Source organism: Urocampus carinirostris, chromosome 4, assembly GCF_059441175.1.
Source record: "Urocampus carinirostris isolate Australia breed hairy pipefish chromosome 4, RoL_Ucar_1.0, whole genome shotgun sequence".
NCBI classification, from domain to species: Eukaryota; Metazoa; Chordata; class Actinopteri; order Syngnathiformes; family Syngnathidae; genus Urocampus; species Urocampus carinirostris.
The window spans coordinates 9,100,554-9,119,101 of NC_142352.1; the positions used below are offsets into that span (position 1 = coordinate 9,100,554).

At 41.5% G+C, this 18,548-nt stretch overlaps 1 protein-coding gene and 1 pseudogene across 2 annotated transcripts in view; one reads left to right on the forward strand and one right to left on the reverse strand.

The window, feature by feature from the left end:
* The window catches only part of luzp2 (leucine zipper protein 2), a 317,514-nt gene that overhangs the window by 153,843 nt on the left and 145,123 nt on the right, over nt 1–18,548 (reverse strand). Inside the window, exons 2-3 of one of the 2 annotated variants that reach the window (XM_088333594.1) lie at nt 7,819–7,936; nt 72–142 (exon numbers count right to left, since the gene is read on the reverse strand). In XM_088333594.1, the coding sequence (XP_088189720.1) occupies nt 72–142; nt 7,819–7,936 (189 nt within the window). Of the gene's footprint in view, nt 1–71; nt 143–7,815; nt 7,937–18,548 lie in introns of both variants that reach the window. The other variant, XM_088333593.1, reaches the window with a different exon arrangement.
* On the forward strand, nt 14,724–14,843 carry LOC148366790 (U2 spliceosomal RNA; annotated as a pseudogene).

Here is an 18,548-nt window from a genome sequence, read left to right on the forward strand (position 1 = left end):
AATGAGATGAGATGAGATGAGACTTTACAGGACCCAGAATCTTCTCTAGAAGAGTAGTGTTAGTATCTTACCTCTGCTTGTGGCTGAGCTCCAAAATCCTTTGCACGTCCTTCTTGGCGACTGACTCATCGTTTTTCAATGACTAAAAAAGACAAAGAGAAGGAGAATTTTGCATATTACGCAATGACCTTCCCATGAGTGTTGGGCCAAATGAGCACGCTTCATCCCAGGGACAAATTCGTGTTTTGAAAACAAAGTTTAAAGTGATATCATCCTTGAAGGCTTCGCAGTGGGCCACAACAGATTTATCTTCAAATAATTAAGATGAATCCCATTAAGAGGGAATTATGCAGCAGATGCTACGAAAAAAATTACATGTAGCCTAAAATATCCAGCCTGGAACAATCTGGCTATGATGTCTAAAAGAATACTAACAAGGGGTAATGTAAAAAGCGCTGATTTATTTTATTATATTTTTTCCAGTCTGGTGGTGCTTAAGCGTCTGCTCGGTGGGTTATTCTGGATTAATTACTTGACAATCCCTTGAAGATATTTTTGTTTGCTATTTTATGGGCAGAATCTTCTAAAGTATAGGACTATGCATTGATATAGCTCATTTTAAAACATGCTTGGAGGTAATTTCAGTCCCAATTAATTCTGCATTTACATAAACCCCATTTCCATTGGTGGATGTTTTCTCGTTCTTCCCTGTCCCCGAAGGCCCCTCGTTCACATTTATGCTCAGGAATGAGGCAGGGGCTGTTGACAAATGAATATTAAATCAGTCAAATCCCTTTTGAGCTATGCAAGAGGAAAAGGAAACGTGTTTTGACTTGACACTGGACCCACACAGAATTGTTTTCGTGCAACTGTATTGAAGATGATGGAGACTTCTGATGAATAAGCATTGATCACTGTTTTATTGAAAGCACATACCCTCTGTTTGGGTGATTTTGGAATATTCAACAGATAACTAGATGTGATAGTTTTAGACAAAACATCATTGGGGCTATATATAGAGTAGCCCCTCTTCATACGAGATTAACTCGTTCTAGCATCAAGCTCGTATCTCGAGTTTCTCGTATCTCAAACACATTTTGTAACAATGACAATAAAGGTATATTATATTCTATTCTATTACCGATGTGATGCACCCGTGCCCGCTCCTTTGACGCCAACTACCTCGGACTCTGATTGGCTCCCTGTCCCTATTTAAACCCACTCCTTTCTGTCACCTGTGGTCAGTCCGTCTGCCAACCTCAGTTTACTCTAGGCAAGCTTGTTTCAACCCTGACTCCCACCTGTTTTTGCTCCCGTCTGTGTCCCGGTTTCGACCCGCTTTTTGATCCTGACCACGTCTATTCTCCTCTCCTGGCTTTCGACTCGATTCCGACCACGTTTTTTGCTCTCCTGTCCCGGCTACTGACCGTTTTTTTTTCGTTCCCGACTCCGCCATCGCTCGCCACGGAAGTCCCACTTCTGTTTTCAGAGTGACCTGCGATCAACGGATCGTTGGTGGAACCCTTTCCTTTCTTCCAATAAAACTGAGAGAAGCGTAACGCGAGTGGGTCCTGTCTCTGTTACGGTCCTGACATATTTCCCCATTAGAAGTAACTGAAAACCAATTAATCAGTTCCCGTTTTCCCAAAATCACCAATGTTAACCCTAAATAACCATACAAAACATCTTCCTAACCAATAAAAACACAGAATTGTTTTCGTGAAACTACAGTGAAGCTGACGGAGACTTCTGATTAATAAGCATTTATTACTGTTTTATTGAAAGCACTGAGCCTCTCTTTAATGTCGTGATTGCCTAAGTGAAGTCACCTGGGGCAATCGTTTGGAGCGCACTTCCTGATTGCCTGACGTTCTCCACTTAAGCGGTCTGCGTCCAGAGATGGACGTCCGGGTAAACTCTTTGTATCCCTGAGTGCTTCTCCAGACTTCAAGGTACCCACGACTCCTCTTGCCTGATTCATGCCTGCCTTCCGTTTTTGACCTGTTTCCGTTTTGCGACCTACTCTCCCGTCCCGGCCATCGACTTACCCGCTCAGCTGTACTTTCTGTCCACCCGTCACGGAGCTGCCATTCCGCTCGAAGAGGCTGACGACCAACAAGCGTCGACGTCCCAAGCCAGCTCCAACAACTCTTGAAACTAACGCTATTGGATCTGAGAGTCCGTTCTGGTTCATGACATTTAGGTGATTTTGGCATATGAATTGTTAACTAGATTTGATAGTTAATACCACAGAAATTGGCTGCAAAAGGGCCAAAATCCCGTGGGTCTTCCAAACTGACAAGCAGCTCCTGGCTAACCAAACAAACATAGCAGAAGAGGGTGGTTATACTAGTTATGGCGATCCACGCTAACACAGGAAGAAAAAACAAGAAGAAATGAAGAAATAGCTAGGGTGGTAATACCAAAACTCAAAGCCTGGCTCCAAAAGATCCCAGGAACCACATCTAAAATCTCAGTCCAGAGGAGTGCAGTCCTAGGAAAAGCTAAGGTAAAGTGCAGGTCCCTCAAAGTCCATCTGGTAGTGGAAGCTGTCAACTGGACACAATGCTATTTCCTCTATTTCATCTTGGTGATGCATGTGTATTGTATGTTGATTCCCTTGCAACATCTATTACTTGGTGATCCTGGAAAAGGGGATTACCTCAAGATTTCTTCATTTTCCTCATCATGAGATTTTTGACTTCCCTCATTTAGGTTTCAGATCAGGGGATAGTGCAATGGTGGTCTGTGCAGCCCTTTGATAGTTTTTTGTGACAAATGAACATGACTTGTCTTCCATAAATCCTGGTTTAAATAAATTGTTGAAAAGATACTGTTTTTTTTTTTTTCGAGTTACCCTGTGTCAAGACCAGAACGGTAACAGGACCCACTTGCGTGACGTTTACCACAAGTTTTATTGAAAGAGAGAGGAAGGTCTGCGCCCACGATCCGGTGTTCACTGGGCGCGGGAAGAAAATCGCTCTCCTACTTGGCTTGTGATCCGAACACAGAAGTGGATCTTCCGTGGCGAGCGATGGCGATCTCAGGGCCAGAAACAGGTCGGTAGCCGGGACTAGGAGAGCAAAAGGTGGTCGGGGTCGGAAATGAGTCGTAAGCCAGAACGGGAGAGTAGACATAATAGGGATCAAATTGGGTTGTAGCCGGAGACAAACGGGAGCAAAAACGGGACAGGCGGGGTTCAGGGTCGAAAAAGGCTTGCCTTGTATACACGGAGATTCGCAGACAGACTGACCACAGGGGATTAACAGAACTCGGTTCAAATACAGTGGAACCTCGGTTTTCGCACGCCTCTCAGTTCGAACGAATCGGTTCTCGACCAAAAATTTCGGGAAATTCTTGCTTCGCTTTTCGTTCAAAAAATTCAAAAAGTTCGAACGCCGATACGCTAGGGTGCGATGCTGAGCGGCGTACGGGTGTAAATCGTGTAGATTGCCCCCACCCCTCGTTAAGAACTGTTATGACGTGCGCGCGCACTTCTTTTCGCTTTTAATATCGGTGAACGGAGTGTTTTAGCCCCTAATTATGCCTCCGAAGAAGGTCGGTGCAAGCAGCAAAGTTGCTACAGGTGAAAAAAGAAGAGTAGTGCGTACAACTATTGCATTTAAGAAAGAAATAATAGCAAAATATGAAGAAGGTGTGCGAGTTTCCCTTCTTTCGAGGGAATAGAGCATGGCTCCTGCAGACCACCACAAAGGTAAGAAATCCTATTCATAATTATTTTCTTTATCCTTGAACCGCTCACCACTTTTTGTGGAGACCCGGGTGCTAAATGACGTGTAAACGACCTGACTTTTTTATTTTTACACGTTCATGTTAGCGTAATCTTTCGTACGGAAGATTATGCTAACGCGAACGTACGATTAGCCTGGGTTAGCTTCTTGTTTACGTTCATGGTAAACATTCAGGGTGTTGGAACAGATTAAAACGATTTTACATTACTTTTGATGGGAAAAACGATTTCGGTGATCGAACAAATCCGTTTTCGAACAGGGTTCTGGAACGGATTATGGTGGAGAACCGAGGTTCCACTGATCTGACAGAGAACCAATCAGAACCCGCGGCAGTTGGCGGCAAATGAGCGGGCACAGGTGATTCACATCGTAATCATGACACCCTGATTATATGTTATGGGAAACATTGTTTTTTCCCTTCAGAGGAAGAAAATAAAAACAAACAAAACTCCAAAGTCCTCCACATCAAACTCCAATGTGTTGATGGCCCACATTGCACACTGATTCACTGCACCTGCACTCCGGAGAAACGTCGGCACGGGTCACCGACTAAACCATACAACGCATGCACTACACTGTCAGGCTACAACCTCGGGCTGATATGTTGTTGCGTAAGCAAGGTTGTATGAGCCAAAATATTAATCTGTTATCTTTCTGCTTAAGTCTTAATGGTAATTTAACAGATTAAATTGACCCTCTTATAAGTAAGTAAAGAAACCACTGTAAATTGCAAATACATCCATCGTGTTCATCCTGGGATAGACTAGACTAGAAAAGGGCAAGCTCACATATGTCACCTCCATTTCAGGTCATTGAAAAAGCTAAAAAAAATAATTCCTCGTGCAAATTGAAAGAAATATAAACAATACTTCCGTAAGCTTGTTGTTACCCATTGACAGTCTGAGTGTTTGTTTGAAAATGAACATAAATGATGATTAATACGAAAATGGTAAACAATGAGCCCTGGGACTGGCTGGTAACCAGTTCAGGGTGTCCCCTGCCCACTGCCCGATGATAACTGGGATGGGCTCCAGCACCCCAGCGACCCTTCTGAGGACAAGCGGTGCAGATGGACTTGCTCCCTCATATCTTTCAGATTTAATTTCCCCCTATGTTCCGGTCCGGAGACTTCGCTCTGAAAACACTGGTCTACTAGTAATCCCAAGAGCCAAGAAGAGATCCGCAGGTTCGAGAGCATTCTCCAATCAGACCCCGGTGCTGTGGAATGCTCTTCCCCCTGAGATTTGATCTGCAACCTCAGTGGGAATGTTTAAATCTAGGCTTAAAACACACTTCTATTCTATAGCATATGAATAACCTACATTGTATGTTGATAATATGTGTATTATTTGCCCTTGTGTAGGTTTTACACGAGGAGATGGTGTCATAATAGTCTTTAGTTTGCAATAGTCTTTGATCTGTGCAGCCCCTTGAGACTCTTTGTTATTATGGGCTATACAAATAAACATGACTTGATTTGACCTAAACAAATGCAATTTGTGTTTCCATGCTTGGCTTTTTAAGTTTTATTTCTGGATTTAAAACATACTAAGCGGGGTTGTAGAGGGTTATTGTTCTATATTCTTGATCAATTATCCATTATCCGTTATCGGTCAAATCGTAATACACTGCAAAGCCAAGAGGCCGAGACACTTGTTCCCAGCCAAGAGGCTGAGTCAAGGTCCGAGCCACAGGGCCAAGCAGCGATCAATAGATAATAAACAAACCCAGATCACATGCCGATACAGTTCGAATCCCATAGGAAATTAACCTTAGATGTTAATATGTACTTCATTTACTTCCAGACTGGACTTTAACATGTATACTGAACCAACATCTTTAAAAGCAGACAGTCATGGTTGTCTATATCATCACATTTTATTTCAATTTTAAATACAGAAAGAAAAGGTGCTATAAAACCAGAGAGTTATTCTACCGTTCAACCATGTTCTCATTTAAAATGGAGAAGCTCATAATGACATGGGGCAGAACGTTAGAGAGAGAGTTATCACTGTCAAGAATTAATCCCCTTCGGTGAAGTAAGGTTTAATTACCAGGGAGCTTGCCTGAAACTTGAATGTGACTCATGTAAACACTGGCTAATTCAAATCAGCTTTGACTCACTATTTCTCTCCTAAAAAGTGTGTGTTTTTGAGTGTAGATTGCGTTTCTTTTTCTCATTTACGTTTTCTTTCCAAACCCAATCCCTGCCCTGTCAATTAGGCTGGCATTGTGCCTGGGATGAAAGTATAGTCGTTGCCTGCAGTGGAAAAAATCCAAGTGTGACTGCCACACACCAGCAAAGGATATGAGATGCCGTTTGAGAAGTGAATCATACTTGCCCTCACTGATAACATACTCTCTAAAATGCACAACCATACTCTCATACAAACACAGTCATACCCATGTACAAATAATGCTATTCTCTCTCATTCACACTACTATACTTTCTCAGACACACGTTTACACTCTCATTCATACACACACTAATATACTCTCTCCTGCATACTAACTATACTCTCAAAATCATATATTAATCTACAAACACACTACTGCAGACTCTCACACACTACCGTAAATTCCGGACTATAAGCCGCTACTTTTTTCCCAAACATTCAACCCTGCGGCTTATTCAGTGATGCGGCCAATTCATGTAATTTTTCCAACGGCCGCCAGCGGCGCTCGAGTACAGAAGATAAGATTTGAATATATGCGCAGAGGAAGACTGCAACTTCTTAGCTTGTGCACAAATTAAATTAGCGTAAACTTGCCCTCATCATGCAAATTGCAAAAAAAAAGGCACATGATGCAGCTCTCAAGCTAAAAGCAATCGAGCAATTAAAGACGGAAACAAAGCTATTGCACGTAAACTTTACTTTGCGAGCGTGTTGCTAGCCAATTTTGAAATAAGGGAGCGTGGGACAACGTCTATGTGACAAAGTTTCTTTCCGATACTGATGAAGACGACTTTGAAGGCTTCAGTTATAAGGAGGAAGATGAGGACGGTTTACCGTTATTTTTACAAGTTCGGTATATTTTTTTTACATATCCGTCTACTGTTAAGTGAGCGTGTTCCTAGTAGCGTGTTGCTACCTGTCACAGTCACAGTTTGGGATGAAAGTTATTTTATTATTATAATTAGAACTTTGAAAACTCTCTCGGTGTACCGTCTTTCTTTGTAAATATGTGTAACCATGTATAATATGTATTTGCAACTGTATATTTTTGTAATGTATTTATTTTAGAGACTTATTCTGATACGTTTTCCACGGGCGAATCAAAAAGAAGGGGCGGAGCAAACGCGGGCTGATGGGAAGTGGAGTAAAGGTGAGACATGTTTGTGGACGCGGCAGACAATATTGGATATATATATATTTTCCCACCCTTACTTTTGGAAATATACACTTTTTTTCTTGGATTACTTTCAACGGGACCGGACTCTGCAGGTCTGCATCAAACGTTAAGTGCCGGTATGATTTTCCGTTCATTTTGCCGGCTGTGGTTATTTGGGCTGTGTACTTTATATTCAGTTACAATCGCGGGACTTAAAGTCGGGTATGGACTATTTTTGTGATTGTGTTACATATTTTAATGTGGGCACATGCGGCTTATATTCAGGTGCGGCTTGTGTAAGTACAAAAGCGGTTATCCTCTTACAGTATATGTTCAATAGTAGCAACCCGACTAAGCAGTGCAGATAATGGATTGATGGACTTTTGCCTGTCCCTAAAAATGGAAACAGGTGTGTTAATGGATTTATATCTCTACTGATGAATCACAGTGCCTAATTGGTTTTAGATAATGCATTTTTATGTATTTTTTGTACAAATCCCAAGTATGTTCAATAAAATATGTCTCTATCATTGCACCCATTTTTCGTATTTTATTACCATTTGTAACATACCGGTAATTCAATCCATTCCCCAAATCTAGGAGAAAATAGTCATAATAGCCCGTGACTAGTCCACTTGAAATAGTACTTAGTTACAGCTCTACTATGTTGTCTTTTGTTTGATATATATTCATCAAAAATATAAAGAACAATAAAAAACAAACAATTTACTACCTGAATGTTGCCTTTTATGTTGTCCAGCTCCTTGGATGTCTTTGAGAGTTGGTGCAAGATGCCACTTCTCTCAGTGAAGACTTCTTTTAGTTTCTTTTCCAGCCCGTCATAGCCGTGTCTTCAAGAAAGAGAGAAAAGGAATGTTCTTAGAACGCGTGCCACGGACCGAGATTTAATGTTGACTGTAACCTACACAAGAAGACTAAGCAGCAATATCAGGAAGACCGTGTAAAAGAAGTATTAAATATATATATCTCCTAAGCACAGTTCTCAGCAGAAAAAAATAGTGTAGCATCTATTTATTTGAAGCAATCCTTTCAGGGATGTCTGTTCTGGAGAGTTTTGTCAGTTGACCACAGGCATGCCCCTACTCTTCCATTTTAATATTGGATGGCATCCATTCAGCTTTTAAGGGGGGGTTGGAGAATGGAGCAGGGGATCAAGTGTGTGGTGGGCTTCATGTCACATCCTGTTTGTCTCTGCAAAACAGAGCTACCACAGAACATCACAACATTGAGTGGGGGCTCGGGATTTATCACTGAACCTTTAGAGAAAAAGATAAAAGATACTTGTGTCAGAACCAGAACAGGAGAAGGACCCAGATGCGTAACGTTTGCTCACAAGTTTATTGAGATATAGAGGAAAAACAACGACAGCGATGTGGTGCTCACTGGACGAGGGAAGCAAGCCACACACGGGATCGTAGCATGTTCAGAATGCGGAAGTTAAACCTGCTCTACATTCTCAGGTCTCTTGCAGACTCCTGTATATGTTTCTACCAGAATATATCTGGCTCCATCCATCATCAACAACTCTAGAGTTCTTCCCACTGCCTGCTGAAGAAAAGCAAACCCAGAGAATGATGCTGCCACTACCATGTTTGACAATGGGATGGTGGTTTAAGGGTGATCGTAGCGTGGTCAAACGGGGAAAAAATGTAGATAGCCGGAGCGGGATCAGAGCGTGGTTGGTAGTGAAAAATGGGTCATTAGCCGGGACGGGAGATCAGAACGTGGTCGGTGGTCAAAAACGGGTCGTAGCCGGAGACAAACGAGGTATCAGGAACAGACGAGTGGGATACCGATGAAAAAACAGGACCGACAGGAGTCAGAGTTAAAATGCTTGCCTTGTGTAAACAAAGGTTCGCTGACGGATTGACAAAGGGTTTAAACGGGAGGAGGAACCAATCAGGTAACCAGCAGCAGCTGGCGCCAAATGAGCGGGCACAGGTGAGTGCTATGAGTAATCATGACAACTTGTTTGTATACAAGGATGTAGTTTTGGAAAGGACATGTCCTTACCAATACCCAGCAATGTCTCTGTAACATGCAAACTGGAAAGTGACAAAAAATAATTTACAAGCATTCCATTAATTCATTGATTGAAATCATTGATTGAATGATTTAAAAGTATGTTTTTCTGCTTTTGATCTCCATGAATTTCCTATAAGTAAATATCTGTTTGGAGTGGTGAAGCCCAGCTTTGGCAACATCAAGTGGACGTATTTAAAGCTGCTGGCTGTAGCGGCTTATTTTCTCTTGCCCTTGTCTCGCAGTCCCAATTCAATCCATTGGCGAGCTTGATCCAGCCTGCGGACCTCATGTGTGACACCCCTGGGTTAGAACTCGGCTTAGGTTTTTCAATGCCTTTCTGTGTCTTTTAGCTGTATGTGTATGAGTGTTGGGATGTTGGAGGCTATGGGGTGGAACTTCCTTTTATTGTGATTTTAAACAGCAAGTTGCAATTATACGTGCAAAAAGATCTCTAAATTAATTTAAAATTAAAATATCATTGTTCATTCACACATACATGACGAGAGCCTGTAGAGAGGTTATTGTAATGAGGGCCGATTATACTTATTTACCATCACACTTATTTTATTTTCAAATACGAGGAGTTCGTCGCCTGAACTTACACAGAACCGCAGTGAAAAAAGGCCATTAAGCAGCACCACGATCCATTGTTTAAAGAATCAACCAATCCCGATCTTTGCGGATCCAGATTTTCTTCATACAGAAACGGCATCCATATTCATTCAATCAAGAGAAGTCATGTTTATTTGTATAGACATTTATCAAAAGAGGTCTCAAAGGGCTGTACGGACTACATACTACTGTTACACCGTACACAGATCTGAAACCTATGACAGCAAGGAAAAACTCAAAAACCTCAGCATGAAGGAAATGAAGAAACAATCAATCAATAATGTCATCACATCTCATCTCATTAGCTGCACCGCTTATCCTCAGTAGGGTCACGGGGGTGCTAAAGCCCATCCCAGCAATCATCAGGCAGTGGGCAGGGGACACCCTGAACTGGTTGCCAGCCAATCGCAAGGCACACAGGGACAGACAACTCGCTCGCTCATTCACACCTAGGGACAATTTGGACCGGCCAATCCACCTGAAATGCATGTCTTTGGAATGTGGGAGGAAACCAGAGTGCCCGGAGGAAACCCACGCAAGCACGGGGAGAACATACAAACTCCGCACAGGAAGTCCCGTAGCTGGATTTGAACCCACACAGGAGGTTCCCAAGACCTTAGAACTGTGCCGCACACGCGCTAACCACTGAGCCGCTGTGCTGCCCCTCAATCAATAACAATAATGAATAATAATTATCATAATTATTAAATCATAATTATTAATCTAAATAATACTTATTTTAGAATCATAGATGGTACCAATAGAGAACATTTCAAACCCACATATTTCTTCTTGGCTCTTGGAATCACTTGTATCAGCGTTTTTTGAGCAAAGGCTCTGAGCAGGAACTACAATGAATAATGATTGTATTCGGATCAACAATGTAATTGAGTTCAGTTTCCAACACTGAAGAACTCTCATGAACAAAAACACCATACACAAACAAAAAAGGCTATTTAAAAACTAAATAGGGATAAAGGTAAAGTTTAACCTTTATTTTTGGGGTCACAAACAAAATATTATCCCTCTTGGTAAAGTTTAGCATTATTGTTATGAAATGGAAAAAAAGTTATATGGATGGGTAAGGACCAATACTTCAGTATCAGCGTCAATTGCAATCCTCGATTGCCTTGTAGTGGCCTTCAAGAATCAGAAACATGGAATGAAGGCATATTTAGTTGTTTTATAAATGTATTTTTATTTTTTTCTTACAAAGGGAACTAAGGTTGATGTGGTATTGGTATCAATAATTACCGTAAATTCCGGACTATAGAGTGCACCTGATTATAAGCCGCACCCACCACATTTTAAGAGGTAAACCGATTTTGTACATACACAAGCCGCACCTGTATATAAGCCGCATGCGCCCACATTTAAACATGTAACACAAACACAAAATTACCCAAACCCGACTTCAAGTCCTGCGATTGAAACTAAATGTGGGGTTTTGGGGTTTTTAAGGGTTATTGATCTATCTTCGTTATTCATTATCCATTATCTGTTATCGGTCAGTTCATAATACGCTACAAAGCCTAGGAGCCGGGACACTTACTCTCAGCCAAAAGGCCAAGCTAAGGAACTAAATGTCCTTCATTAAAGTCCACAGTCCAAAAGTCACAGCCGGCAAAATGAATGGAAAATGATACCGGTACTTAAGATCTGATGCAGACCTGCAGAGTCCGGGTCCCGTTGAAAGTAATCAGAGGAAAAAGGTGTATATTTCCAAAGTTAAGGGTGGGAAAAATAGATCAGATTAACGCATTTACTGACACAACTCCTTTTTCTTTAACCAACTTTTTACCCCCTCTTTTTTCCTTGTCCGTCCCTCACCTTTAGCGGTCCCCACTTAAACTCGGCACCTCGCGTTTGTTCCGCCCCTCATTTTTCGTTCACACGTGCAAAATATATCAGAATAAGTGTCCAAATTAAATACAAATAAATACATTACAAAAAATATAAAGTTGCAAATACATATTATACATGGGTCACACATATTCACTAAGAAAGACGGTACACCGAGATAGTTTTCAAAGCTTTAATAATAATAATATAGCTTTGACAGGGCAGTTGATGGTAGCAACACTCGAGCGCCGCTAGCAGCCGTTAGAAAAATGACATAAATTGGCCGCATCACTGAATAAGCCGCAGGGTTGAAAGTTAGGGAAAAAAAGTAGCGGCTTATAGTCCGGAATTTACGGTACTTCAAATGCAGGTGTCAACATTTGTCTGGATAAAATACGGTAATAGATACTGCTAAAGGATACCTACTGTTCTAAACATCTAATAACTTGTATTATTAGCAGCGTGAGGTACATACATTAAAATAATAAAAGAAGCGTAACGTGTTTTGTAGTTAACTGAATTGAAAAATGTCACTCACAAACACTAATCCTGAACAATCTCATCTCTTCATGTTGTAAATTTTAAGGAGGAAATGATTAAAAAACATCATAAATCGTTTCCAAAAAAATAGCGCTATAGCTAAGCACAACACTTGGCTTGTCAACCAACTAGCAACTACTTCAAATGTATTGCAGGTTCACATAATGGGAGTGAAGAAGGTGAAAAATCACACTTGTCGGCCATAAATCGCCACCCTATAATTTACAGACTGTTGGCAAACGAGAAAGGATCCCTAAACTGTTGCATTTAACTCCTTCACAACAGAAGTAAGATTGCTAAGTGGTACAGTGCTGCGAAGAGATCGTCCCGCCAAGAACGTTTTGTTACCAGCTCAGTAGCCTAGATGGTAGTGTGCCCGCTTTGAGACTGGGAGGTCGCTAGTTCGGCCGAGACATACCTAATTGGTATAATGGCGGCGCCCTCTGTTGGCTGCGGCTGCATCAACTCGCTACAACGGGTCAGGTGTATCGACATTTCGTTCTGTGTACATTGTTACAAAGAATGACAATACAAAGGAAATTATTATAATTATTATTATTATTATTATATTGCCACATTTAAAGCTAAAAAAAAAAGTTAAAGGTTTTCTAAGAATCCATAGGCAAAGATTTAAAGAATTGGTACCCATTGGTCCAATAAAAAGCAACGGGTACCGTTAAGAAGAATTAACAAATCTCATCTCATCTCATTAGCTGCACCGCTTATCCTCAGTAGGGTCGCGGGGGTGCTGGAGCCCATCCCAGCAATCATCGGGCAGTGGGCAGGGGACACCCTGAACTGGTTGCCAGCAAATCGCAGGGCACACGGGGACAGACAACTCACTCGCTCATTCACACCTAGGGACAATTTGGACCGGACAATTCACCTGAAATGCATGTTTTTGGAATGTGGGAGGAAACCGGAGTGCCCGGAGGAAACCCACGCAAGCACGGGGAGAACATACAAACTCCGCACAGGAAGTCTGGAGCTGGATTTGAACCCACGCAGGAGGTTCCCATGACTTGAACTGTGCCGCATATGCGCTAACCACTGCTCCGCCGTGCTGCCCGAATTAACAAATAAATTCAAAAATTAAGGAGCAATAATAAATCAATAAATAAACATGATAGAAAGCTAATCAGAGAAGCAACAAAAAAGGCCCGGTATCACATTGAATGACCTTCAAGCATACACAATACATGCATGAGACAACCATTACTCGTATTCTGCATAAATCTGTCATTTATAGAAGAGTGGCAAGACAAAAGCAATTTCTGAAAAAAAGGTCTATCTGGCATTTGCAGGAGACCAAAAAGGAGATAAAAATTACATTTTGGGCTGAATGAAAGCCATTACGTTTGGTGTAAGATCAACACTGCGCATCACCCTTAAACCACCATCCCATTGTCAAACATGGTAGTGGCAGCATCATTCTCTGGGTTTGCTTTTCTTCAGCAGGCAGTGGGAAGAACTCTAGAGTTGTTGATGATGGATGGAGCCAGAGATATTCTGGTAGAAACATATACAGGTATAGGAGTCTGCAAGAGACCTGGGATTGTGGCGCAGGTTCAACTTCCAACTGGACAATGACCCGAAACATGAAGCAAAATCCAACAACGGCAGTGGCTCAGAAGGTAGAGCGCTCGTCTTGGGATCAAGAGATCGCAGTTTCGAATCCTGGATCCTCCGTGTTACATGTCTAAGTGTCCTTGGGTAAGACACTGAACCCCTAATGCCCCCAATAAGCAGGTTAGCGCCTTTCATGGCTGCACGGCCGCTATTGGGAAATGTGAAGCACACTGTAAAGCGCTTTGGGAAGTCTTGACTTGAAAAGCGCTATATAAATGCAGACCATTTCATTTCATTTAACAATATACAGGTGTCTAGACCCCCGACCCCGTACAACATTTGTGGTAAGATGTAAACAATGCTGTACACAAACAATCGTAAAGACTTGTGGGGCTTTTTAATATTTTTATTTGTTTCCACACTATAAAATGTTGAATACCGTAAATTCCGGACTATTGCGAGCGTGATCCTACTAGCGTGATGGTACCTTTCAAAGGCACGGTTTGGGATGAAAGTTATATTATTATTATTAAAGCTTTGAAAACTATCTCGGTGTACCGTCTTTCTTCCTAAATATGTGTAACCATGTATAATATGTATTTGCAACCGTATATGTTTGTAATGTATTTATTTTAGATATTTATTCTGTTATGTGTTCTACGGACGAATCAAAAAGAAGGGGCGGAGCAAACGTGGGCTGATGGGAATTGGGGTAAAGCTGAGTTACCGGTAGATCTGTCTGTTGTCGCAGCGGACAATAGTGGATATATATTTTTTCCGCCCTTAACTTTGGAAATATACATTTTATTTCCTTGGATTACTTTCAACGGGACCCGGACTTTACAAGTCTGCATCATACGTTAATTACGGGTATCATTTTCCATTTGTGATGCCAACTGTGGTTCTTGAATTGTGTACTATCCATGAGAATTCAGATGTGTCTGCACTGTTTCAGATGTGTCTGCACTGTGTAGCCGCAATTGTGAAGTTCACGGTGGGCCGACTGTGGCTTTGATGCTATGTGGGTCCTTGGCTTGGCCTTTGCCATGATCTTTGATTTTTGCAATCCGGAGATGGAATAAGAGCTTGCTCTGTCCACTCCACGCATCGGCCCGGTATTGCAGTACCTCCGGGAACGGTGCATTCGCAATGATCGCAGCAAGGCTTTAGGGCTAGGACCTTAGCTTGGCCTTTTGGCTGAGAGTAAGTGTCCCGGCTCCTAGGCTTTGTAGCGTATTATGAACTGACCGATAACGGATAATGGATAATGAATAACGAAGATAGAACAATAACCCTTAAAAACCCCAAACCCCCTGTTGTGGATCCTACAGCCTGGTCTGTGTTAAACTTATGATTGTGTCACAAGCTTAAATCGGCTAAAAAGTAATGAGTGCGGCATATAATCAGGTGCGCTCTATAGTCCGGAATTGACGGTACATTTTATTTGACTTTCATGATTGTGTCTCAAATGTTGACGATTCTTAGAACATATTTGGAGTTTTCTATCCATGAGTTTAAAGCCTGAAATATATCAATATGTTACAATGTTCTTGGGGGACAATACCTTTGCAAGGCACTGCATTTTTTAAAACCACCATTCGTATTTTTATAAAAGCAAAGGTGTTACATGAGACAACACCAATAAAACTCTATACAACCAGAAATGCAAAAGGCCTTAAAGAAAATACATATTTCATTTAAAATGTGCGGGTTCAAGGATCTCTCTGACTGTTCTCAAGGAACTCATCATTGTGTAGAATAAGAGAGAGATTCCATTTATTGAATGCTGTCATTTCTGACTCACCTAAATAAGAGACTGCAGAGAAGAGTCATTAGGGGTGGCTCTACTTTAGGAAACAACATTTTTGAGACTCAATGGAGTGCCACTGGATAGGACCATCACCATGGAAGCATCGGCTCAATAAAGGAACACAAGGCAAAAGTTCAGTTTCTTGTTGAACAGGGCTAGACTGTAAACATGATTGAAATGTTAACACAGTAAGACATACATTCAGCTTTATCCGACAGCCAGAACACAAATTTGCAAATGCTGCAACGCTCAGCCATATTTCTTCCATTGTAGCATATGCCCACCCATATTTCTGCCAATTCCCATTTGCAAGCCCAGGAGCATCTAATGAAATCCTTCAAGTTCATGAATAATGCCCAAGGTCACATAGCACTCTAAACTACAGAACACAGGAACTCATAATGTAAATGGCATGATGGAATCAGGTAATGAAAAAAAATATATACGCTTTTTGTTGACAAAGACATGGAGGAGGTCGATAACTGGGCTAAAGCGAAGCGTTTGCTCTTGACCCTCACTAAGCACCAGAAGTCGGGAGCCTATATCTCTCGAGCCAGATATGACTCTACTAATGAATACATCCGGCACGGAGATAGATGAATGCCTATGCAAATAGTCTCTGTGCCGTTCAAATTTTAGAATAGGCGATGCCGAACCTATGTTGGAAATGGAATGGTTTACTCCTGCATATACAGACCTTGCCCTACTTACAAACGAGACAGATCTGTATTGATCTATACTACGCTTTACTTGAAATGAAATGAAATGAAATGATCTGCATTTATATAGCGCTTTTCAAGTCACTGACTTCCCAGGGGTTCAGTGTCTTACCCAAGGACACTTCGACATGTAACACGGAGGAACCAGGAGGAGCCAGGATTCGAACTGCGATCTCTTGATCCCAAGACAAGCGCTCTACCTCCTGAGCCACTGCCGTTGTTCGATTTTGCTTTATGTTTCGGGTCATTGTCCAGTTAGAAGTTGAACCTGCGCCACATTCTCAGGTCCACTTTTCCCAATAGCGGCCTCGCAGCCAGCGCTAACCTGCTTATTGGGGGTATCAGGGGTTCAGTGTCTTACCCAAGGACACTTCAACATGTAACACGGACGAGCCGGGATTCGAACTGGGATCCCTTGATCCCAAGACGAGCGCTCTACCTCCTGAGCTACTGCCTTTTGGTAGATATGGTGATATGACCTCTGAGCCCTTCAGTGTTACTTGTGGCTTTCTGCAGGGTTTAGTACTTGGACCTCTTATTTTCATCATTAATGTACTTGTGTTGGGGGATATTATTCCCAAGTATGATATCAGTTTCCGTTGCTATGTAGATGACACTCAACTATCTTTCAATGGGGTAATTAATATGCACCACTAAATTGAGAAGATTTGGAGGCCTGCTTCACTGAGATAAAACGATGGATGTCACTTAACTTCTTGCCCCTTAACTCTGAAAAGACTAGAATGTTAATTATTGGTCCATCTAAATGCCGTGACTTGTTCTCAAACACTGCTCTGAACATCGGCAAATGTAATATCACCCATCGTGACTCGGTCAAAAATCTAGAAGGCACATTTGACCCTAATTTGGACTTTCAGTTTCACGTTAATGATATTACTAGAACAGCTTTTTTCCATCTTCGAAACATTGCACAAATATGTCCAATACTGTCCCAGGCTGATGCTAAGAGTATAATCCATGTCTGTACAGCTCTGTGAGACTTCTTGTGATCAAGGGCTATATAAGTAAACATGACTTGACTTGATAACAGCGTCAAAGCAGAAAATAATTATCATAGAAAACTAGTATAAAGAAATACAGTACCGGATGGAGAAAAATGGATTCATGGAACCTAATTTGATCAAATGAATGACATCCACTTAGTTCTCAGTAATGGGCTTTTGCAAAGAATTGACAATATGTGATATCCTTCCTGTTTCTCAAGTATCTGTGTGCAAAAGCAAGACAACAGTTATGGGAAAATTGTGTGATTTTATAAAAAAACAATAAAAAAAAAAAAAAAAAAACAAACAAAAAAAAAAAAAAACATGGAAGTGAAGCCCAATTTATCAATTAATAGTTTCTTGAATTCATCCATAAATCGATTTTCGAAATATGAGAGTGTAAAATCTGGTAAAATGTAATCAACAGATCTCATTAGCTGCACCGCTTATCCTCAGTAGGGTCGCGGGGGTGCAGGAGCCCATCCCAGCAATCATCGGGCAGGGGACACCCTGAACTGGTTGCCAGCCAATCGCAGGGCACACAGGGACAGACAACTCGCTCGCTCATTCACACCTTGGGACAATTTGGACCGGCCAATCCACCTGAAATGCATGTTTTTGGAACGTGGGAGGAAACCGGAGTGCCTGGAGGAAACCCACGCAAGCACGGGAGAACATACAAACTCCGCACAGGAAGTCGGTAGCTGGATTTGAACCCACACAGGATTCAAACGGCGGCGCTAACCACTGCGTCGCCGTGCTGCCCTGGGTAAATCATGTAATTTTATTAAAAAAACAAACCAAAAAAAAAAAAAAACACGGAAGTCAAGCCCAATTTATCAATCAATCGTTTCTTTAATTCATCCATAAATCCATGTTCGAAATAAGAGTGTAAAATCTAGTAAAATGTAATCAACAGATAATCTACATAATTTATCTGTTTCTTAAGGCCATTACTTTACCACCCAAGACCGTCTCCAAATGTTATATTAAATTACAGCCAAAATATGAGTCAATACAATGGGATTTGTTGGGCTTTGATAATTTGTATAGTTAAGTATGGTGTCAGGAGACAAGAAAACCAGCTTTAAGAAAAACCTACAACACAAGAACTCATATGAAATTGGCCCTTGGATTAGGACTATATTCAGATCAGTAGTTATCCGTGAGGCCCTGCAAGGCCTTCTCTGCTGGCCTAAAACAAATATCTGTTGAGAAGCAAAAAATTCGGAGTGACCCGTCACTGAAATATGTCAAACCACTGATAATTAAAAAGCTTGAACTCTTAGGATTCGAGATATGATGAACATACACGTACTGC